This window comes from Bos taurus, chromosome 4 (genome assembly GCF_002263795.3).
Source record: "Bos taurus isolate L1 Dominette 01449 registration number 42190680 breed Hereford chromosome 4, ARS-UCD2.0, whole genome shotgun sequence".
Classification (NCBI taxonomy): Eukaryota; Metazoa; Chordata; class Mammalia; order Artiodactyla; family Bovidae; genus Bos; species Bos taurus.
This window is the reverse complement of record NC_037331.1, coordinates 98,922,580-98,946,187: the sequence shown is the minus strand read 5'-3', so window position 1 is coordinate 98,946,187 and position 23,608 is coordinate 98,922,580. Positions and strand designations below refer to the sequence as shown.

At 42.1% G+C, this 23,608-nt stretch overlaps 1 protein-coding gene across 1 annotated transcript in view; it reads left to right on the top strand.

Moving 5' to 3' along the window:
* Positions 1 to 23,608, top strand: part of LOC514257 (uncharacterized) — an 84,250-nt gene that overhangs the window by 23,859 nt on the left and 36,783 nt on the right. The window contains 3 exon segments of the mRNA NM_001075657.1: positions 3,741 to 3,884; positions 7,138 to 7,295; positions 16,659 to 16,818. Coding sequence (NP_001069125.1) covers positions 3,741 to 3,884; positions 7,138 to 7,295; positions 16,659 to 16,818 — 462 coding nt within the window.

Below are 23,608 nucleotides of genomic sequence, written 5' to 3'. Positions count from 1 at the left end.
ACAGCCTTCTCTTGTGTTGTTTGAAGAGGGTGCTTGCTGTGACCAGTGCGTTTTCTCGGCAAAACTCTATTAGCCTTTGCCCTGCTTCATTCCATACTCCAAGGCCAAATATGCCTGTTACTCCAGGTATTCCTTGACTTTCTACTTTTGCATTCCAGCCCCCTATAATGAAAAAGTGAAGTCGCTTAGTCAAGTTCAACTCTTTGCGACCCCATGGACTGTAGTCTACAGGCTCCTCCATCCATGGGATTTTTCCAGGCAAGAATACTGGAGTGGGTTTCCATTTCCTTCTCCAGGAGATCTTCCCAACCCAGGGATTGAACCCAGGTCTCCCACATTGTAGGCAGATGCTTTACCATCTGAGCCACCAGGGAAGTCCTCCTATAATGAAAAGGACATCTTTTTTAGGTGTTAGTTCTAGAAGGTCTTGTAGGTCTTAATAGAACCAATCAACTTCAGCTTCTTCAGCATTATTGGTCGGGGCACAGACTTGGATTACTGTGATTTGAATGGTTTGCCTTGGAAATGAACTGAGATCATTCTGTTGTTTTTGAGATTGCATCCATGTACTGCATTTCAGACTCTTTTGTTGACTATGATGGCTACTGCATTTCTTCTAAGGGATTCTTGCCCATGGTAGTAGATATAATGTTCATCTGAGTTCAATTCACCCATTCCAGTCCATTTTAGTTCACTGATCCCTAAAATTTTGATGTTCACTCTTACCATCTCCTGTTTGACCACTTCCAATTTGCCTTGATTCATGGACCTAACATTCCAGGTTCCTACACAATATTGCTCTTTACAGCATCGGACCTTACTCACATCACCAGTCACATCCACAACTGGGTGTTGTTTTTGCCTTGGCTCTATCTCTTCTTTCTTTCTGGAGTTAGTTTTCCACTGATTTCCAGTAGCATATTGGGCACCTACGGACCTGGAGGGTTCATCTTTCAGTGTCCTAGCTTTTTGCCTTTTTATACTGTTCATGGGGTTCTCAAGGCAAGAATACTGAAGTAGTTTGCCATTCCTTTCTCCAGTGGACCATGTTTTGTCAGAACTCTCTCCACCATGACCTGTCCGTCTTGTGTAGCCCAACATGGCATGGCTCGTAGTTTCATTGAGTTAGACAAGGCTGTGGTCCATGTGATCATATTGGTTAGTTTTCTGTGTTATAGCAAACACCTTCTTCCAAAAACACAGAGAAGACTCTACACATGGACATCACCAGATGGTCAACACTGAAATCAGATTGATTATATTCTTTGCAGCCAAAGAAGGAGAAGTTCTATACAGTTAGCAAAAACAAGACCAGGAGCTGACTGTGGCTTAGATCATGAACTCCTTATTGCGGAATTCAGACTTAAATTGAAGAAAGTAGGGAAAACCACTAGACCATTTAGGTATGACCTAAATCAAATCCCTTACAGTGGAAATGAGAAATGGATTCAAAGGATTAGATCTGATAGACAGAGTACCTGAAGAACTACAGACGCAGGTTTGTGACATTGTACAGGAGACAGGAATCAACACCATCCCCAAGAAAAAGAAATGCAAAAAGGCAAAATGGTTGTCTGAGGAGGCCTTACAAACAGCTGTGAAAATAGAAATGAAAGGCAAAGGAGAAAAGGAAAGATATACCCATTTGAATGCAGAGTTCCAAAGAAGAGCAGGGAGAGATAAGAAAGCCTTCCTCAGTGATCAATGCAAAGAAATAGAGGAAAGCAATAGAATGGGAAAGACTAGAGATCTCTTCAAGAAAATTAGAGATACCAAGGGGCAATTTCATGCAACGAAGGGTACAATAAAGGACAGAAATGGTATGGACCTAACAGAAGCAGAACATATTAAGAAGAGGTGGCAAGAATTCACAGAAGAACTACCCAAAAAAGATCTTCATGACCCAGATAATCATGATGGTGTGATCACTCACGTAGAGCCAGATATCCTGGAATGTGAAGTCAAGCGGGCCTTAGGAAGCATCATGACGAACAAAGCTAGTGGAGGTAATGGAATTCCAGTTGAGCTATTTCAAGTCCTAAAAGATGATGCTGTGAAGTGCTGTGCTCAATATGCCAGCAAATTTGGAAAACTCAGCAGTGGCCAAAGGACTGGAAAATATCAGTTTTCATTCCAATCCCAAAGAAAGGCAATGCCAAAGAATGGTCAAACTACTGCACAAATGCACTCATCTCACACACTGACAAGGTAATGCTCAAAATTCTCCAAGCAAGGCTTCAACAGTATATAAACCATGAACTTCCAGATGTTCAAGCTGGATTTAGAAAAGGTAGAGGAACCAGAGATCAAGTTGCCAACAACCTTGGATCATCGAAAAAGCAAGAGAGTGCCAGAAAAACGTCTACTTCTGCTTTATTGGCTATGCCAAAGCCTTTGACTTGTGGATCACAACAAACTGTGGAAAATTCTGAAAAACATGGGAATACATGACCACCTGACCTGCCTCCTGAGAAATCCTGAGAAATCGCCTGAGTATGCAGCTCAGGAAGCAACAGTTAGAACTGGACATGGAACAACAGATTGGTTCCAAATAGGAAAAGGAGTTCGTCAGGGCTGTATATTGTCACCTTTCTTATTTAACTTATATGCAGAGTACATCATGAGAAACACTAGGCTGGATGAAGCACAAGCTGGAATCAAGATTGCCAGAGGAAATATCAATAACCTCAGATATGCAAATGACACCACCCTTATGGCAGAAAGCAAAGAACTAAAGAGACTCTTGATGAAGGTGAAAGACGAGAGTAAAAAAGTTGGCTTAAAACTCAACATTCAGAAAACAAAGATCATGGCATCCGGTCCCATCACTTCATGGCAAATAGATGGGGAAGCAATGGAAACAGTGGCTGACTTTATTTTGGGGGGCTCCAAAATCACTGTAGATGGTGTCTGCAGCCATGAAATTAAAAGACACTTGCTCTTTGGAAGAAAAGCTATGACCAACCTAGACAGCATATTAAAAAGCAGAGACATTACTTTGCCAACAAAGGTCCATCTAGTTAAAGCTATGGTTTTTCCAGTGGTCATGTATGGATGTGAGAGTTGAACTATAAAGAAAGCTGAGTGCCAAAGAATTGATGCTTTTGAACTGTGGTGTTGGAGAAGACTCTTGAGAGTCTCTTGGGCTGCAAAGAGTTCCAGCCAGTCCATCCTAAAGGAAATCAGTCCTGAGTATTCATTGGAAGGACTGATGCTGTAGCTGAAACGCCCAATACTTTGGCCACCTAATGGGAAGAACTGAGTCATTTGAAAGACTCTGATGCTGGGAAAGATTAAAGGCAGGAGGAGAAGGGATAACAGAGGATGAGATGGTTGGATGGCATCACCGACTTGATGGACATGAGTTTGAGTAAACTCCATGAGTTGGTGATGGACAGTGAGGTCTGGCATGCTGCAGTCCATGGGGTCACAAAGAGTCGGACACGACTGAGTGAACTGAACTGTACATGGCCTAATCTTATTAGCAGCCCCATGCTTGAGCCGTTGCTATAAAACTTCTCACCAAATCCCACTGGGTGGAGACACACAGTTTTCGAGGGCAGGAGCCACTGTGTTCCCCTTTGCCTGGCAAAGCAATAAGCTATTCTTTTCTACTTCATCCAAAACTCTGTCTCCGAGATTTGATTTGACACTGGTGCATAGAGGCCAAGCTTTTGGCATCAAAATGCACTTGATTCCTCTTGAAATGCTCAAACGTGTTTTTGTCTTTTTCCCAGCAGAGGGGTGATGGTGTGCTCAGCTCCCATGAAGGTGATCAAGGCAGCAAGAAGGATGGCCAGCTCAAGAGTCCCAGCAGCAGCCACATGGCTTATGGCATCCTGGATATCCCACCATGGTATCTCTGCATCTTCTTGGGGATCCAGGTAATGGGACACAGAAGCATTGGGTGCAAGGAGGCTCTGTCTCAAAAGGCACATCGACACACACAGGTCAAATTAGTCAAGATCTAACTTCAGTTGCTCATATTTTTGGCTTCCATGCTGTTGACCTTTAGGGGACTCAAGGCTCCTCCAGGCTCTCTTTTCTCCCACGGAGTTTGGGGATGGGGGCAGGGAGTTAGGGGAAGATTCTCCCCCATGCTAAGCTAATAGGTCACATCAAGGACACCAACTGGGCCATTGTGAGTTTTGTTTTATTTTGTTTTACCAAGATAGCAATTATTATTTTTTTGGCAACAGCTGAAATGTTTCATAACCAGTGCTTGGGGAATATTGGAAAACAAGCATTGTCAAACACTTTTTGGAATGTTATCTGGTGCAACTTTTCTATTAACTTGTAAAACACATGTTATTTAACCCAGGCCCTAATGCTCAAGAATTTTTCTGTAGAGAATTCCCCAGTGATCCAGTGGTTAGGAGTCCATCATTTCACTACCAAGGGCATGGGTTCAATCCCTGGTAGGGGAACTAAGATCCCACAAATCGCGTGGCATGGCCAAATGAAACAAAAAAAAATTTTTTTAAAGAATTTCTCTCTAGATATGCTGGCAAGACTTGTTAAGATAAGTACAAAGTGGTTCTATTGATTAATCGTAAAATCACAACAACAAACAAAACCCAGAAACACCCCCAAAATATCCATCTTAGAGAACTGTGGTATATTCTAACAAATAATTTTTTAATGTAGCTGTTAGAAAGAGAAGGATATATTTACCTTGCTGTTAAAAAATGATCACCAACATAGATTAAATGAAAAAAGTCAAGTAAATAACTGTGTATAGTGTGATTTTTTTTATGTTAAAGACTAACAAACAAAAATAGAGACAGAACAGCAGAAATAAGTATATGTAGTAATTTTTGCATGTTTTGAAGGAATCATAAGAAACTAATAGAGGTATTTAACCTTGGGTTGAGGAACTAGAAAAAGGAAGGGAGCTTTCAACTTTTACTATTTGTTTTGTAACTTTTTGTAGCTTGAATCTTTAATCTCATAGATGGATTCATTTTCGTTTTCATCCCCTAATGTTCAATGTGGAATATCAGGGATGGGATATACTTTTTTGTTTGCTTCCTGGTGCTTTTCCACAAAAGAAGAGAAGCAAATGGATTACTATTTTTAAAAATATTATTGTGAGCCAATAAAATGGATAATGTAGATACTTCATTATGAAAGGGTGTTGAATTTTGTCAAATGTTTTTTTATGCATCCATTGGGGTGATAGGATTTTTATTTTTCATGTTATTAATATGGTGTATCATATTTACTGATTTGTATATATTTAACATTCCAGGGACAAAAATCCTACTTAATCATGGCATATGGACCTTTTAATGTACTGTAGAATGCTGTTTGCTAGGATTTCATTGAGCAGTTTTGCATCTATATCCATGAGGGATATTGGCCTGTAATTTTCTTTCCTCGTAGGGTCTTTATCTTGCTGTGGTATCAGGGTTATGTGAAAGTCGCTCAGTTGTGTCTGACTCCTTGCGACCCCATGGACTGTAACCTGCTAGGCTCCTCTGTCCATGGGATTTTCCAGGCAAGAATACTGGAGCCGCTTGCCATTTCCTTCTCCAGGGGATCCTCCCAACCCAAGGATCAAACCTGGGTCTCCTGCATTTCGGGCAGATTCCTTACCGTCTGAGCCACAACCCCATCAGGGTTATGCTGGATTGTAAAATGAGTTTGGGAGTGGTCCCTCCTCTTCAATTTTTGGAGGAGTTTGGGAAGGCTTGGTGTTAATTCTTCTTTAGATATTTGATAGAATTTGCCAGTGAAATCATCTGGTCTTGGGCTTTTCTTTGTTGGGAAATTTTGATTACGGTTTTAGTCTCCTCACTAGTCATTGGTCTGTTCATATTTTCTATTTCTTCATGATTCAGTCTTGGTAAATTGTGTCTTTCTAGTAATCTATCCATTTCTTCTATGTTATCCAATTTCTTGGTGTGTAATGGTACTACTGTTTTATGGTACTTTGCATTTCTATTGTATCATGTCTCATTTTATTTGAGTCCTCTCTCCTTTTTTCTGAGTTTAGCTAAGGGTTTGTTTACCTTTAAAAAGCTCTCATTTTGTTGACTTTTTCCTATTGTTTTTCACTTCATTTATTCCTGTTCTGATCTGTATTTTTTCCCTCTCTTCTAACTTGAGACTCAGTTTGTTCTTCCTTTTCCAGTTCTTTGAGAAATAAAATTGTTTATTTAAGACCTTTTTTCTTTCTTAATGCAGGCATAGATTGTTATAAACTGTCCTCTTAGAACTGCTTTTGCTGCATCCCACTAGTTTTGGTATGTTGTATTTCCATTTTCATTTGTCTTAAGTTACTTTTTATTTCCCTTTTGATTTCTTCTTTGACCCATTGGTTGTTCAGGAGTGTGTTTCTTAATTTCCACCAGCTTGTGTCCAGTTTCCTGCCTCTTGTCGATTTCCAGTTTCAGACCATTGCAGACAGAAAAGATTGTTGCTTTGATTTCAGTCTTCTTAAATGTGCTGATGCTGTTTTCTGACCTAATATATAATTCGTCTTGAAGTGGAGAAGGCAATGGCACTCCACTCCAGTACTCTTGCCTGGAAAATCCCATGGATGGAGGAGCCTGGTGGGCTGCTGTCCGTGGGGTCGCTAAGAGTCGGACACGACTGAGAGACTTCCCTTTCACTTTTCACTTTCATGCATTGGAGAAGGAAATGGCAACCCACTCCAGTGTTCTTGCCTGGAGAATCCCAGGGACGGGGGAGCCTGGTGGGCTGCCAACTATGGGGTCGCACAGAGTCGGACACGACTGAAGCGTCTTAGCAGCAGCAGCAGCAGTCTTGAAGAATGTGCTCAGGCCTGGTCAATGGTCTTGCTCTCACCTTGTGCCTTATTTTAATAATGAGCCTCTTGTCTTTTCCTATTCTTAAGGCCACCTCCTTGGCTCCTGTTATGTCCTCCCACACTGCGTCCCTACCTTGGTTTCTTACCTAAAACAGCAGTTCTCAGCCCTGGGGTCCTGCCTTTGAACCCCAGACCTTCTGGTTGTGTCCCTGCTACTTGCTGCCAGGCCTTCCTAGTTTCTGCCACTTGCCTGGATCTCCTCCGAGACCAAAGGTTGAGCCTCCAGTAGAAGGAATAGGATTAGGTGGAGTAGGCAGCCACAGCATCTCTAACTTTGTCTCCTCTCTCTGCTCTGCCTACAGCACTTCCTCACGGCCCTAGGGGGGCTTGTGGCAGTGCCACTCATCTTGGCTAAGGACCTGTGTTTGCAGCATGATCCCCTGACCCAGAGCTACCTCATCAGCACCACTTTCTTCGTCTCTGGCATCTGTACTCTCCTTCAAGTACTTTTAGGAATCAGGTAGGTAAAACTCCTCTCCATGGATTCTGACCTTTATCTCCCAGGGTAGCAATAAGGTTTGCTTGGCTTGTAGCCTGAGATGAGTTAGAAAGCTGGTGTGACATGATAGAGGGAGCACAGGATCAGAAGTAAGCACATAAGTTCAAGTCCCAGCACCAACATTTACTATCTACAGTAGCCTGAGTTCTTCGTTAAAGTAATACAAATAGCTACAGATGGCCATGCTTGAAACCTTTTACCTTTGCAAATTCTACAAGGCTTGTGCTACTGAACACACTGTGGGGACTCCTCCCTGGACTTCAGAAGGAGCAGTGCAAGTGAGGAAATCTTCACTGTAAGTCCGCTTGTGACCTAGTCTGTGCCAAGTCTGTGCCCAGTTTCGGAGATGCAGAGGAAAATGGAAAACTTTCCCTATGATGTGCTTCTGCCCAACCTGTCTTATGAGAAAATGACTTGAGAGGAAAAATTACTATTTATTCTTTTTTTCCTTCCAGTTTCATTGACATGTGATTGACAGACAACATCGTGTAAGTGTACAGCATAATGATTTGACTTACATACATCAAGAAATGATTAGCACAGTAGATTTAATGAACATCCATCATCTCACATAAATATAAAATTAAAGAAACAGAAAAAAAAATTCTTTCTGATGAGAACTTTTATCCTTTATCAATTATCTGAATCAAACTACAAGTGAAGGCTATTACAAAGTGGCTAATTATTTCCAAGATAGGCTGCCTGTAGAGAGTATATAGCAGAGAAGGCAATGGCACCCCACTCCAGTACTCTTGCCTGGAAAATCCCATGGACAGAGGAGCCTGGAAGGCTGAAGTCCATGGGGTCGCGAAGAGTCGGACACGACAGAGCGACTTCACTTTCACTTTTCCCTTTCATGCGTTGGAGAAGGAAATGGCAACCCACTCCAGTGTTCTTGCCTGGAGAATCCCAGGGACGGGGAAGCCTGGTGGGCTGCCGTCTATGGGGTCACACAGAGTCAGACACGACTGAAGTAACTTAGCAGCAGCAGCAGCAGCAGAGAGTATCTAGAGAATATTCCTTCCTAACCTAGTCTTCTTGCCTAAATCAAATCAAATGCTCTTTCCAAAGTGCTGCTTTTCCAAGTCATTTACAGGAGATATGCCAGTGCTTAAGGTCTCCCATTTTTTGTTGAGGACAGGGGTTTAGAGCCTACATCTTTGCCAAATTATTTCCCTTCTCTCTCTTCCTTCTTCTGTAATCATCTTTGAGGCCAAGATTTTCCCCAATCCCCCACCAAGCACTGAGAGAGGTTTAAGGTTTGGTCTGGTCTGTTTCTCAAGTCCCTGATATCCAGGACCCCTCCAACCTTTCCGGGATCAGTCCCTGGAGTGACAGGTCCTGCAGTAGAGAGGCCTTGCAGCCACCTGCCTGGACACCCAGGAGGCCCCACCCCTGAGCCGCCCATGGAGAGTTACATACACAAGGCTCTTCTGGATGGGGAAGCTCCTTGCCTTAAATTGAGATGGTGTTCACTATAATAATGGAAAAATGTTGATCTTGGAAGCTGAGGGCCTGAATTCTAGTTCTGGCTTCTGTGCTGTGGGAAGCTGCACAAGCCATTCACCCTCTCTAAAACCCAGTGTTCTCGTCTGTAAAATGAGGGAGTTGAAGTGTGTCATATCGATAAGTCCTTCCATCTCTAATATGTGGACACCTGTGTTGTTGACAGAGAAGATGATGCAGTACTATGTTCCAACTGGAATCTCAGTACTGAGGGTGCTTGTGGGCCTCGCCTTCTGGTAAACCCTGTGAGAGACAAAACAAAATCAGAAGATAGAGTTAAAAGAATCTGCAGCCTAATTAAACATGCAGAGAAACAGGGAAATAAAATTAAGAAAGAAAGCCATGCTAATGTCTTAGACTAAGGTGGGGACATGAATACACCTGAGATTATTTCCCTGAAATAGGCTTCCTGTTTAGAGACTAACAAGTACAGTAGCTCATTAGAGACATTAGAAATTATAAAACTAGCTGATAGCCTGTGAATCAAAGGTCTAATAGACTTGATTGATTGCAGATTATCGGATAAACAGTATTTAATGATGTACTTTTTAGACTGCAAACACAAATGCTGATACTGCAATAAGATTTCAGAATATGTTAATGATTAAAACCACGTTAAATAGTCAAAGGGAATGATAAGAGGCAAAAAAACAGCTTCCCTGATAAGAGCTGAAGAGTGCAGTGCCCATTGTGGGGCAGGCAGCTACAACCCTTGGCAGAGGGATGGCTGCCTCCCTGGTGTGTCTTTAGGGGTCTTGGGTGTATCCCCCAAGGGCCTTCCCACTGAGGTGCTCAGTTCTGAATTTATGTAACCATTCATTTCAAAAGAAAGCATTACGTTTAAATGCAATCACTAAAGAAAACGAAATATTGACTGTGTAATTCTGGGTCTTAATTCCATTTCTGGAATAATTCCATTTCTAGAATAATTCATTTTTACCTGGGATTTTCTTTTTCTGGAGTGGTTCCAAGTGATATATCTCCCTTTTATTTTCCTGGGAATGTCTCAAGTGTGGAGCCAGTATTTCTGCCCAAAGAACATTCAGACCTGGCTTCTATGTAGTCTTGCCCAAATCAGCCTGGGTCCTTTTCTTCCATGGACTTGCCTGCAGCTGGGCCCTGATCTGCCCGAGCTCTGTATCTGTTGCTAGGTTCTGCAGAAAGTCCATGCCCATCGCCAGAGGTCTGCAGCCACCTTGCCCTTGCCTCCATGACAATCGCACAAGCCACCAGATGTGCCACTGCAAGTCTGTTCGTGCTTGCTAAGTCGCTTTAGTCATGTCCCATTGTGACCTTATGGACTGTAGCCTGCTAGGCTCCTCTGTCCATGGGATTCTCCAGGCAAGAATACTTGAGTAGGTGGCCATGCCCTTCTCCAGGAGATTTTCCAAACCCCGGAATCAAAACTGGGTCTTCTGCATTGCAGGCAGATTCTGTACTGCTAAGTCACCAGGGAAGCCCATGAGAGAAATACATCTTATGTATACTGATAATCATTTATCTAGTTAAAGATGGCAAAAGGAATCAAAGAAATGTTAAAGGTTATTTCTGGGTGATACACATTATATATGAAAGGTATGTACCAATATTGTACATGTGCTGATAAAGTTTATCTACTCAAGGGTTAAAAAAAATGATTAGAATGAAATGTTAATAATTATTTCTGGGTTGTGGAATTATGGTGATTTATGCTTTGTATTTTTATTTACCATTAATTTTTCTTCAGAGTCCACGTGTTGCTTTATAACTGGCAGAAATAAGAGCCATTTAAAACTTTTTCTTAGAAAAGTTTTAATGGTTAACTTTAACATCAGGGCATGTTTCATGAGCCCCACATCCTTTGAATCTTTCAGTCCAGTTCAGTTCAGTCAGTCAGTCGTGTCCGACTCTTTGTGATCCCATAGTTTCTCCAGGCCGCAATACTGGAGTGGGTAGACGTTCCCTTCTCCAGGGGATCTTCTCAACCTATGGATCAGACCCAGGTCTCCCACATTGCAGGCGGATTTTTACCAGCTGAGCCACAAGGAAAGCCCAAGAATATTGGAGTAGGTAGTCTATCCCTTCTCCAGCAGATCTTCCTGACTCAGGAATCAAACCAGGGTCTCCTGCATTGCAGATGGATTCTTTACCAACTGAGCTGACTGAAACCAGGCTTCAACAGTAGGTGAACCGTGAAATTTCAGATGTTCAAACTGGATTTAGAAAAGGCAGAGGAACCAGAGATCATATTGCCAATATTAGATGGATTGTAGAGAAAGCAAGAGAATTCCAAATAAACATCGGCTTCTGCTTCATTGACTACACTAAAGCCTTTGACTGTGTGGATCACAACAAACTGTGGAAAACTCTTCAAGAGATGGGAAGAACAGACCACCTTACCTGCCTCCTGAGAAACATGTATGCAGGTCAAGAAGTAACAGTTAGAAAAGGATATGGAGCAATGGACTGGTTCTAAATTGGGAAAAGAATACCCAAAGGCTGTATACTATCACCCTGCTTATTTAACTTGCATGCAAAGTACATGTTGTGAAATGCCAGGTTGGATGAAGCACAAGCAGGAATCAAGACTGCCAGGAGAAATATCAATAACCTCAGATATGCAGATGACACCACCCTTAATGCAGAAAGTGAAGAGGAACTAAAGAGCCTCTTGATGAAAGTGAAAGAGGAGAGTGAAAAAGTTGGCTTAAAGCTCAACATTCAAAAAACTAAGATCATGTCATCTGGTTCCATCACTTCCTGGCAAATAGATGGGAAAACAGTGGAAACAGTGGCAGACTTTATTTTCTGCAGATGGTGACTTTCAGCCATGAAATTAAAAGATGCTTGCTACTTGGAAGAAAAGTTATGACCAACCTAGATAGCATATTAAAAAGCAAAGACATGACTTTGCTGACAAAGTTCCATATAGTAAAGCTATGGTTTTTCCAGTAGTCATGTATGGATGTGAGAGTTGGACCATAAAGAAGGCTGAGTGTTGAAGAACTAATGCCTTTGAACTGTGGTGTTGGAGAAGACTCTTGAGAGTCCCTTGGACTGCAAGGAGGTCAAACCAGTCCATCCTAAAGGAAATCAACGCTGATTATTCTTTGGAAGGGCTGATGCTTGAGATGAAGCTCTAATACTTTGCGCACCTGATCCAAAGAGCCGACTCATTAGAAAAGACCCTGATGCTGGGAAAGATTGAGGGTAGGAGAAGGGGACGACAGAGGATGAGATGGTTGGATGGCATCACTGACTCAGTGGACATGAGTTTGAGCAAGGTCCAGGAGTTGGTGATGGACAGGGAAGCCTGATGTGCTGCAGTCCATAGGGTCACAAAGAGTTGACATGATTGAGTGACTGAACTGACCGAGTGACCCTTTCCAGAAGTAACCACACATTTCAGAGGGAATAATAATGAAAATTATTCTATTCATTGAGCTCTTCCCCAGGCATCATGCTAATCACTTACATATATTTTATCTTCACAGTTACTCCTTGGGACATTACTACTATATTTTGTCAAAGAGGACACTGAGGCTTGCAGAAGTTGGGCAACATGCCTTGGTCACACAGCTGATAAGACAAAGTCATATTCAAACTTGTCTTTGGTCTATACCATGCTCTTAACTGGTGTTATATTGCCATGGTGAAAAAACCCAAGACATCCTGGTTAACTCTATGACCTTGGGCTCCAGATCCGTTATCTATAAAATGATAAGGCCAGGTTGGATATGCTTCAAATGGCCCTTCTATTTCTAAAGTGTTGAATTTTAAAAATCAACAATCTGTGGTTCACAAAAGAATTAGAAGGCATACATATAATAATAGTGAATCATATTTAAGGTAAAAATTTTAAAATAAGATGAAATTAATTGTGAAATTAAAAGCAGCTCTGAGATACACATAAAAGTCACCATAAAAGGTAAAATGTGTATAGAACAATGAAAGCCTTGTAGTGATACTGAATGCATATATCTTAAACATGTACCAAGAAAGTGCATAAAAGAAAAATGTAATTTTTCTTGCATAGTAGAAATGCAAGAAATATACATAGATCTCTGTCAAAAGAGTATCAATAAGAAGTTATGAGCAAGGTGGTAATGCTCATAAAACAAGGTGGGGAGGGGGACAGGAATGGATGGAAAATCGGATTGGAGGATCTGAGTATAGGAGAGGGAAGGAAGAATTTATGGATATGTTGTGTGAATCTAACTGTAGGACATAGGAATCAGTTCAGTTCAGTTCAGTTCAGTTGCTCAGTCGTGTCCGACTCTTTGTGACCCCATGAATTGCAGCACGCCAGGCCTCCCTGTCCAGCACCAACTCCCAGAGTTCACTCAGACTCACGTCCATCAAGTCAGTGATGCCATCCAGCCATCTCATCCTCTGTCGTCCCCTTCTCCTCCTGCCCCCAATCCCTCCCAGCATCAGAGTCTTTTCCAATGAGTCAACTCTTCACATGAGGTGGCCAAAGTACTGGAGTTTCAGCTTTAGCATCATTCCTTCCAAAGAAATCCCAAGGCTGATCTCCTTCAGAATGGACTGGTCGGATCTCCTTGCAGTCCAAGGGACTCTCAAGAGTCTTCTCCAACACCACAGTTCAAAAGCATTAATTCTTCAGTGCTCAGCTTTCTTCACAGTCCAACTCTCACATCCATACATGACTACTGGAAAAATCATAGCCTTGACTAGACGGACCTTAGTTGGCAAAGTAATGTCTCTGCTTTTCAATATGCTGTCTAGGTTGGTCATAACTTTCCTTCCAAGGAGTAAGCGTCTTTTAATTTCATGGCTGCAATCACCATCTGCAGTGATTTTGGAGCCCCCCAAAATAAAGTCTGACACTATTTCCACTGTTTCCCCATCTATTTCCCATGAAGTGATGGGACCAGATGCCATGATCTTAGTTTTCTGAATGTTGAGCTTTAAGCCAACTTTTTCACTCTCCTCTTTCACTTTCATCAGGAGACTTTTTTTAGGACATAGGAATAAACTCTAGTAAATTAATGGAAACAATTCATCTTGCTCTTGAACATAAAATGTATTTAGTAGTTTCAAAAAGGTAGAGGGAATTCCCTGGTTGTTCAGTGGTGAGGATTCAGTACTTTTGATGCAAGTTCCCTTGGTGGGTGAACTAAGATTCTGCAAGCTGAGAGGTGTAGCCAAAAAAAAAAAAGGTAAAAAGTGCATCTATCATGTTAGTACATTATCCCAACTACATGTAATAATCTTGAAAAAAAAATAACATGAACAGAGTTAGAAAAATGCTGAACTACTTGAAAATTTTGAAATATCCCTTAAATAAGTTCTAAGTTAGGGATATAATAACAGAAAATATTTTTTAAGTGAAAACAAATCTCACCATCAGTAAAACTGTTTTAAATATACTTTGGCAGTGTCTAATTTCTATGTAATGAGTAAAATAGTTTATAGACAAGGAAAAACAGACATAAAAATCACATCTTTTGTGACTTAATGAAATGCAAATTCACTTTTGTCAGGATTTCATTATATGCCTATTAAACTAAAAAAATGAAATGAGAAACCCCAATATTGATAGATTTTATAATACTAACCTTGGTGCTGGAGGGATAGAAAAGAAAACTAGACTTCTCTGCCCTCAAGGAACCGAGTAATACTGAAATGGCTGAGGCCATGGTGGTATAGCAATGATGGATTGTTTATAAGTATAACTGTAAACTGTTTAAAGAATCCCTGAGAGTAAGTTACTGTAAATGACTAGTTTGTTAGTACAAGGGCTAAACAGGAAATATGTAACTAGAATATAAGTGGGAGTTTTGTCTCACTCACTGTGGTATTTCCAATACTTGACAACCAGTGCCTCCCACAGAGCAAGTCCTCAGTAAATATTTGTTGAATGAATGAAATGTGCATATGGAATTACAGCAAAAAACTGAAACACAAATCTTGGATTACATACTGTCTGTACCTATGATATGCAAAGGTGTCTAAGTTCATTTTAAAAGCTTGAAAGGGATTTTGCAATGATATAGTGTGTTTCCCTTCTCTGTCAAGATACTGAGCTTCATAATTTCTATGAATTTTTAATTGAAGTATAGTTAATTTACAACATTGTGTTAGTTTCAAGTATATAGCAAATTGATTCAGTTATACGTATATATATATGTATAACATTTATATATATAAATGTATATTATATATAGATTCTCTTTCATTATAGATTATTATAAAATAGATTATAGTTCCCTGTGCTATACAGAGGGTCCTTGTTGTTTACCTATTATATATATAACAGTGTATACACGTTAATCCCAAATTCCTAATTTATCTCTCCCCACCATAATTTTTTAACTAAAAAATCGTTCATACATACCCATTCCATCACCCATGTTTCCTGCCCTGTGTGTGCCATATAGTCCAATCTCTTTTGGAGCCTGATGGGTCTAGATTTATGAATCTAGATCAGTTGTTCTCAACCCTGGCTGGTGTTAGAATCACCTGGAGGTCTAAGCGCTCTCCATGCCTGGGTGCACCCGTGAACTCATCTGAGGCTGATGCTCAGCCCTTGCTAGTTCCTATGTTCAGCCAGGACAAAATCCAGTTAGGCAGTAAAACTCTTTCGTATACTTTATATTTTCATTAAATAAAATGGGTTCGTTCTCAAGGAGACTCTTTAAGCTATCTTCGTGGAATCCTGATTTCAAAAGTACTCTTCTAGTATTGTTAAGAACAAGTATCTAAACTGGGTAAGGTATATATGACAAATGCAAGCAAGAGGCTAAGATCCTGTTCCATTCTCCCTTCACACCAGTTCTATTATAATATGCAGGTGAGGAGACTAGGTCAGCCTTAACAGCTTCTGACCTTCTAGTAAGACAGGATTATTGGAGGTTGACTTATCAGGCTATGTTCACCTTGAAGGGAGACAAGTCAGATGGACACTGCTGGAAGTTCTCACAGAGGCCAGAGTGAGACGCTGACCAGGAAGAAGGAAGGCTTGTGTGGGGGACATGCCCTGATAATGGACCTCAAGCATGTTCAGTCCATGTGATAGAAAGGAGCCTGGAGGTAGAGGTCTGGAATCACCTTTCATTTTTGAAGGCACAAAGGAATCTAGCCACCCAAATTCTAGGCTGTGCATCTCTTGTCAGTGGGGGAACTTGACGTGTGTGCACTGTGCTTTGATCCTGGGGTCTGGGGAAGTTTCTGTGGGACTGAGGAAGACAGTGGCACCCACCAAACATGCTTCCTGAGCTCTGTGCTGCCCCAGATCATTTCCCAGTATGTGACTCTCTGCTCCTGGGCTCGCATCTCCAGGACTGGGATTAGGTCTGCTGATCTTATCCTCCCCACCTCTCCTACCTGTCCAAAGTTTGGCAAAGTTCATGGATCTGACTTGGAGATTGATAAGAGTTCCCTCGGAGAAGGCAATGGCACCCCACTCCAGTACGCTTGCCTGGAAAATCCCATGGACAGAGGAGCCCGGTAGGCTGCAGTCCATGGGGTCACAAAGAGTCAGACACGACTGAGTGATTTCACTTTCACTTTTCACTTTCATGCATTGGAGAAGGAAATGGCAACCCACTCCAGTGTTCTTGCCTGGAGAATCCCAGGGACAGGGGAGCCTGGTGGGCTGCCATCTATGGGGTCGAATAGAGTCAGACACGACTGAAGTGATGCAGCAGCAGCAGCAGCAGCAGCAGCAGGAGTTCCCTATAACTGAGAACTGCAGGACTCATATGTTGCCCTGAAACCAAGGGAGGACTTGGGATGAAAAGGCTTCTGCTGGGGCCAGTGACAGGCCAGTGTTAAAGGGGCTAATGGGTAACTGTCTCCTTTCCCCTCCTCCAGGCTGCCCATTCTCCAGGGAGGGACCTTTGCTTTCTTGGGACCCTCCCTGGCCATGCTGTCTCTTCCCACCTGGAAGTGCCCCGAATGGACACTCAATGCCAGCCAGGTGAACACCAGCTCACCTGAATTCACTGAGGAATGGCAGAAGAGGATCCGAGAGGTATTGGGTTGAGGGGTGGGGTGTGAGGAATGGGGTGGTCCTCAAAAGGGGCTTTGGAGTTGACTCATTTTCTCAGCTCACTGCTAGGCAAGACTCCAAACTTTAAGACACTGGTCCTTGTTTAATTCAGTTGTGTCATTCAGGGAAAGAAACTGGTGGCCTTGAAGCAGACTTTAAAGTTTGGCCATGCTCCAGGATAAGTTGAGCTGAGTGAGTGTTAGTCGCTCAGTCGTGTCCGATTCGTTGCAACCCCCCTGGACTGTAGCCCACCAGGCTCCTCTTTCCATGGAATTCCCCAGGCAAGAATCCTGGAGTGGGTAGCCATGCCTTCCTCCAGGGAATCTTCCCAACCTAGGAATGGAATCCTGATCTCCTGCACTGCAGGCAAATTCTTTACATTCTGAGTCACCAGGAAGCCCGTGCTCCAGGTTGGCTTATCTAAATGATAGATTAAGAAGCCAGCACCAGGATTGTCAGCAGAAAGCCCAGCCACACCCTCAGGGACAGTAGGCCTCATAGCTTCCAGACTCTAACATCCTCACCTGGCTTCGGAGGTGAGGTGTCAAGCATGGCTCATGGGTGGAATAATATATGAGAGGGAAGGTCGCCTGAGATTTCTAGGAAGTCCAATCATCTCCCTCCCAGCTTGACCTTAAATATGTAAGCCTGGAGCGGCTCAAAGGCGCCCCTCCTCTGGAGCAGGGGCAGAGTTACACAAACACTATATGGTGTGGGGTTCTTCTTGTTGTTCAGTCGCACCGTCATGACTGACACTTTGTTACCCCATGGACTGCAGCACGCCAGGCCTCCCCATCCATCACCAACTCCCAGAGTTGACTCAAACTCATGTCCATTGAGTCAGTGATGCCATCCAACCATCTCATCCTCTGTCATCCCCTTCTCTTCCTGCCTTCAATCTTTCCCAACATCAGGGTCTTTTCAAATCAGTCAGCACTTCGCATCAGGTGGCCATAGTATTGAAGTTTCAGCTTCAGCATCAGTCCTTCCAAAGAATATTCAGGGTTGATTTCCTTTAGGATGGACTGGTTTGATCTCCTTGCAGTCCAAGGGACTCTAAAGAGTCTTCTCCAACACCACAGTTCGAAGACATTAGTTCGTCAACTCTCAGCCTTCTTTATGGTCCAACTCTTACATTCATATATGACTACTGGAAAAACCATAGCTTTGACTAGATGGACCTTTGTTGGCAAAGTCATGTCTGTGCTTTTTAATATGCTGTCTAGGGTGGTCATAGCTTTTCTTCCAAGGAGCAAGTGACTTTTAATTTCATGGCTGCAGTCACCATCTGCAGTGATTTGGGAGCCCAAGAAAATAAAGTCTGTCACTGTTTCCATCGTCTCCCCATCTATTTCCCATGAAGTGATGGGACCAGATGCCATGATCTTAGTTTTCTGAATGTTGAGTTTTAAGCCAGCTTTTTCACTCTCCTCTTTCACTTTCATCAAAGGGCTCTTTAGTTTCCCTTCACTTTCCATCATAGGTGTGGTATCATCTGCATATCTGAGGTTATTAATATTTCTCCTGGCACTCTTGATTCCATTTGTGCTTCATCCAACCTGGCTTTTCACAACATGTTCTCTGCATGTAAGTAAAATAAGCAGGGTGACAGTATACAGCCTTGATGTAGTCCTTTCCCAATTTGGAACCAGTCCATTGTTCCGTGTCCAGTTCTAACTGTTGCTTCTTGACTTGCATGCAGGTTTCTCAGGAGGCATGTAAGGTGGTCTGGTATTCCCATCCCTTGAAGAATTTTCCACAGTTTGTTGTGATCCACACGGTCAAAGATTCTAGTGTAGTCAATGAAGCAGAAGTAGATGTTTTTCTGGAATTCCTTCGCTTTCTCTATGATCCATCTAATATTGGCAATATGATCTCTGGTTCCTATGCCTTTTCTAAATCCAGCTTGAACATCTGGAAGTTCATGGTTCACGCACTGTTGAAGCCTGACTTGAAGGATTTTGAGCATTACCTTGCTAGAATGTAAAATGAGTGCTATTGTGGGGTGGTTTGAACATTCTTTGGCATTGCCCTTTTTTGGGATTGAAATGAAAACTGTACAAGGTATTTTGCTCAGGCATCACTCTAGACCTCATTTACTGTCTTAGTGTGCCTCCCCCAAGCTCACTAGGACTGGACCAAAGGCATTCCAAAACTCAGGGCTATGGACCTAGAGCAGAGTCTGTTAGTAGATATCCCTGGGAGTCTAGCTGACAAGCCTTAGTGAAGCCAGGGTCCATCCAGCATCCCACCCAGTCCAAGTTCAGCACCCTCATGGCTGCAGTAAGGGTCACATCCTCAGAACGTGACAGATGAAGGAAGAGGGAATACAGAGGAGACACATTCCTAACAAGATTCCTATTCTTACCCAAGTGTGACCAATGAGAGGGAATAGAATTGACAAAACACTCCAATGGGGGGTGGGGCGGAGGGACAATGATGTAAGTCCTGATCTGACTCCAAAGGCCTGAAAACCAGGAGTGTTGATATCTGGGGGCAGCAGAAGACAGATGTCCCAGCTCAAGCAGGAAGCGAAAATGTTCTTCCTCTGCCTTTTGGCTCTGCTGAGTCCCTCAAAGGATTGGATGGCACTCATTCACATTGGGTGGGCTTCCCTGGTGCCACTAATGGTAAAGAACCCGACTGCCAGTGCAGGAGATGTAAGAGACATGGGTCCAGTCCCTGGGTCAAGAAGATCCCCTGGAGAAGAGCATGCCAGTATTCTTGCCTGGAATATACCCAGTACAAACCAGCTCCAATATTCTTGCCTGGAGAATCCTGTGGACAGAGGAGCCTGGCGGACTGCTGTCCATTGAGTCACTAAAAGTCTGACATGACTGAAGTGATTTAGCAGAGAGAGATGCTCATTTTGGGTAGGGCTATCTGCTTCATTCAGTTCACCAATTCAAACACTAATCTCTTCTGGAAACACCGCAGAAATAACATTTTATCAGCTGTCTGGGCATCCTTCAGTCCAGTTGACATATAAAGTTCACCATCACATTGTGTATATGTTCCACTTTAGTAAACACTAGCAAATACATTTCTGAAATGGATGTTCCAGTTTACCCTCCTGCCAGCATCATACGTGAGTCCCAGTTACTCCACAATCTCACCAACATTTTCTTGTTAGCCACTCTACTGAGTGCATTATGGTAAACTTGTATCATTCTTTTATGATGCTATTGAATGATATAGAATTAACTGTAATTGTCCTCATCTTATAGGTCTATTTGAACACCTGGACTCATTTTTGCTCCTATGCTTGCCACATTAACAGGTGTGTTTGTGTGTGTGTATGTGTATGTGTATGTGTGTATATGCTCAGTCGTGTATGATTCTTTGTGACCCCATGGACTGTAGCCTGCCAGGCTCCTCTGTGCATGAAATGTTCCAGGCAAGAATACTGGAGTATGTTGCCATTTCCTAAACCAGCAGATCTTCCCGACCTAGAGATCAAACCCAAGTCTCTTGCATCTCATTCACTGGCAGGCAGATTCTTTACTACTGCGCCACCTGGGAAGCCCTTTAACCGGTGACTAGAGTTCAATCCTCAATGTAGATTTTGTTATTTATCATTATTTCTGGGACTTTCATTTCATCAAGTATCATGTAAATCACCTGTGAGCTCATAGTTAGTCCATGACCTGTCTATGACCTTTTAATCTCAAAGTTTACACAGACCATGTCCTAAATATGCCAGCATCACTGTAGGTACTGGCTACTTTCACAGTGTTCATTCCTCATGTGGGGATTTTCTCCCTGGGACTTGGAAATGGAAAACCTGAAAGAACAACACTCGGACAGTCTCTGCAAGGACTGACAATTTTATTCCTGCAGTCAAGCCTTTTTATAGGAGCAGGGAACAAAGAGCTTAGACCATACAGCCAGCAGAGCACATACAAGGCTAAGGTATAATCCGTAAAAATACTTCAAGGACCAGCGCGTTTTTAATGGACCATGTGTTTATCTCATGACCCATTTTTCTCAAGCAACGTCTTTAATGTTTAATTGTTAAATCTTGGCGCTGAGCATAGCCAAAGGCAGGAAATGTTCTTCAGCAATCAGTACACAATGCCTGGGTACTTCTGGCCCTTCACCTTTTCCCCAAGGACCCTCTCCTTCAAGGCTATTTTGCACTGTGCCTCCCAACATATCCTCCTTTTGTTTTTAGTTTAAGCATGGCAGCTGCTAGTTGGACTCCGTTGTGAGAGGCACGGAGTCTTGAGTAGAGACATCTGTGTCCTATAACCAATGACAGAAAAAGCAGAGCAATTAATACATATATAAAAAGGTTGCCTCCTAAAAACCAAGTTCCAGGATTCAGAGAGGATAATGTTTTGGTTAAAGTGTCATAAAATTGGGTGCTATACAATTCCTTAGGTATTTTAACTTGAAAATTAGCAATTTGTTGTTTTAGAAGGTTAATGTCCAAACTTGAGTTATCCATGAGATCCTGCAAATGTGCTTTAACTTTATCCCAAGGATACTCAGTGCCATTACAGGGCATGTTAGTCAGACAGAAAGAAGTAAAATTCCAGTGACAACGTGTATGTGTTTGGAAAGTAAGTTGCTGTATTTGATCTCCTATATTAATTACCACTGCTTGTAATTCATTAATTCGTGTTTGCAATCGCTGATCTATTTGAGCTTGTTGAGTCCAGAGATCATGGGAATCTTTGTGCCAAGCAGTTATAAAATCATGATTCTGTACAGAATTGTGTAGTGCCATACCAGATAGGGTTCCTACTGTAACAATAGATATTAGACTAAGAATACCAGCAATAACCCATCCTATTATGCGCTTTGACCTCTTTAAGCCATTTTTGAGCAGAACTGAGAGAAATACAGAGTCGGTCCATGGTTCTGTGAGGTTAACAGGAAGCCACAATTCAGATCTCTGCTTGACTATTGCAATATTGACATTATGATGTGAAATAGTATGGTTTAAACACATATACAAGGCACATGCTATACAGTTAACAATCTTAGCAGAAAGATCTATATCAAAGTTACCTACAATAAACATGTATGGGAAGTGCACTCAAGGTTGGATATAACCTGTACTGTTGGTGATGGACGGGGAGGCCTGGCGTGCTGCGATTCATGGGGTCGCAAAGAGTCGGACACGACTGAGCGACTGATCTGATCTGATTGTATAAAAAGGTATAGTTTTGAGGTTTTAAGGCTTTTGCAGTCCCATACACACTGGCAAAGTGCTCCAATGCAGCAGGAATCTTCCACACATGCCATTGCTCAGGTCCGGGGTTCAGACGTTGACGTTTTCTCTTCAGCTCCTCTATGGTCATTGACGAGACCCTTCGTGTCAGCTGCGTCACCTGTCGGGGGAGTCCAGTCTCCGGGTACTTCTCGGTAATGGACATGGCGAAGTGGAACCCAGATTTCTTCTCCATCTGCAACAACAAGACCATAACCTTTGCCTAGGAGTCGTAAGATTCCTGGCAGCCATTGATTAAACTGTTTATACCATATTGGTGTGTTGGCTTCTAACAGTTTCTTACTGTTTTCCTCTACAAAATGCCTGTCTGCACGAGTATTAGAACTATCTTTTATTAATATTTTAAAAATTTAAGGAATAAAGAGTTAAAGATAATAACAATTGAGGGTTCATAGGATAAGAAGTGTATCTTCTCTTCCATATTCCCCCTTTTAGTTTTAATAAATGAGTTTTAAGAGTACGATGGGCTCTTTTGATAATTGGTTGACCCTGGGGATTATAGGGTGTCCCCGTGATGTGTGTTATATTCCATTCCAGTAGAAATGAACGAAATGAGTGAGAGGTAAATGCAGGCCCATTATCTGTTTTTAAGACCGAAGGTATCCCCATAACAGGGAAGATGAGTAAAAGTGTGGAAATGGTGTGTTTGTTGGATTCTGAAGAGATAGGCAGTGCCCATATAAAACCTGAAAATGTATCAATTGAGACCAAAAGCAAAGAAAACTTTCCTGAGGAGCAATGAGTGAAGTCAGATTGTCAAAGGGAGTTAGGTTGTTGCCCATGAGGATTAACTCCTGAAATTGTGGTATGTAAGTGCAGAGGAGCGCAGATGTCATAGGATTTAATGATATGTTTCGCTTCAGTGAGGGGAATATGGTATTTAGAGTGCAATCTTTTAGCATTGGTATGAAGATTAGCATGTTCATCAATAGTAGACGTAAAGACAGGAGCTATGAACCTATCAATAGCATCATTTCCTGCAGCCAGGGGGCCAGGTAAACCTGAATGAGCACGTATATGTGCAATGAAGAAGGGTTCCATACGTGATCGAATTAAGGCTTGAGTCTTTGAAAAGAGAATATATAATTCTTCATCTAGGTTGTATAAAAAGGCAGTAACAAAATCGGGGAAAAGGGAAGCAAGGTATCTGGAATCAGTATATATATTAAAGGGTAATGGTTGAAGAGACAGAAGAGCATATAAAGCATATAATTCAACTCTTTGTATTGACGAATAGGTAGTAGGTAATTTCTCTTTGATACCAGGGCCGACAATCCCAGCTATGCCTTTCTTGTTGCCATCAGTGAAATAGGTAGGTGCATTTGAAATAGGCTGGGATGCAATCATATTAGTTACTATAAATTTAGTAAATTGTAGGAAGTCCCATAATTTTCCTTTAGGCAAATGGAATGAGATAACATTCTGAAAATCATTTAATGCTATTTGCATGGTCATGTTATATTGTAAAGCAATTTGTAATTCTCTTTTTGTCAAGGGGACATGTATTGCATATGGATTAAATCCAGTTAAGGT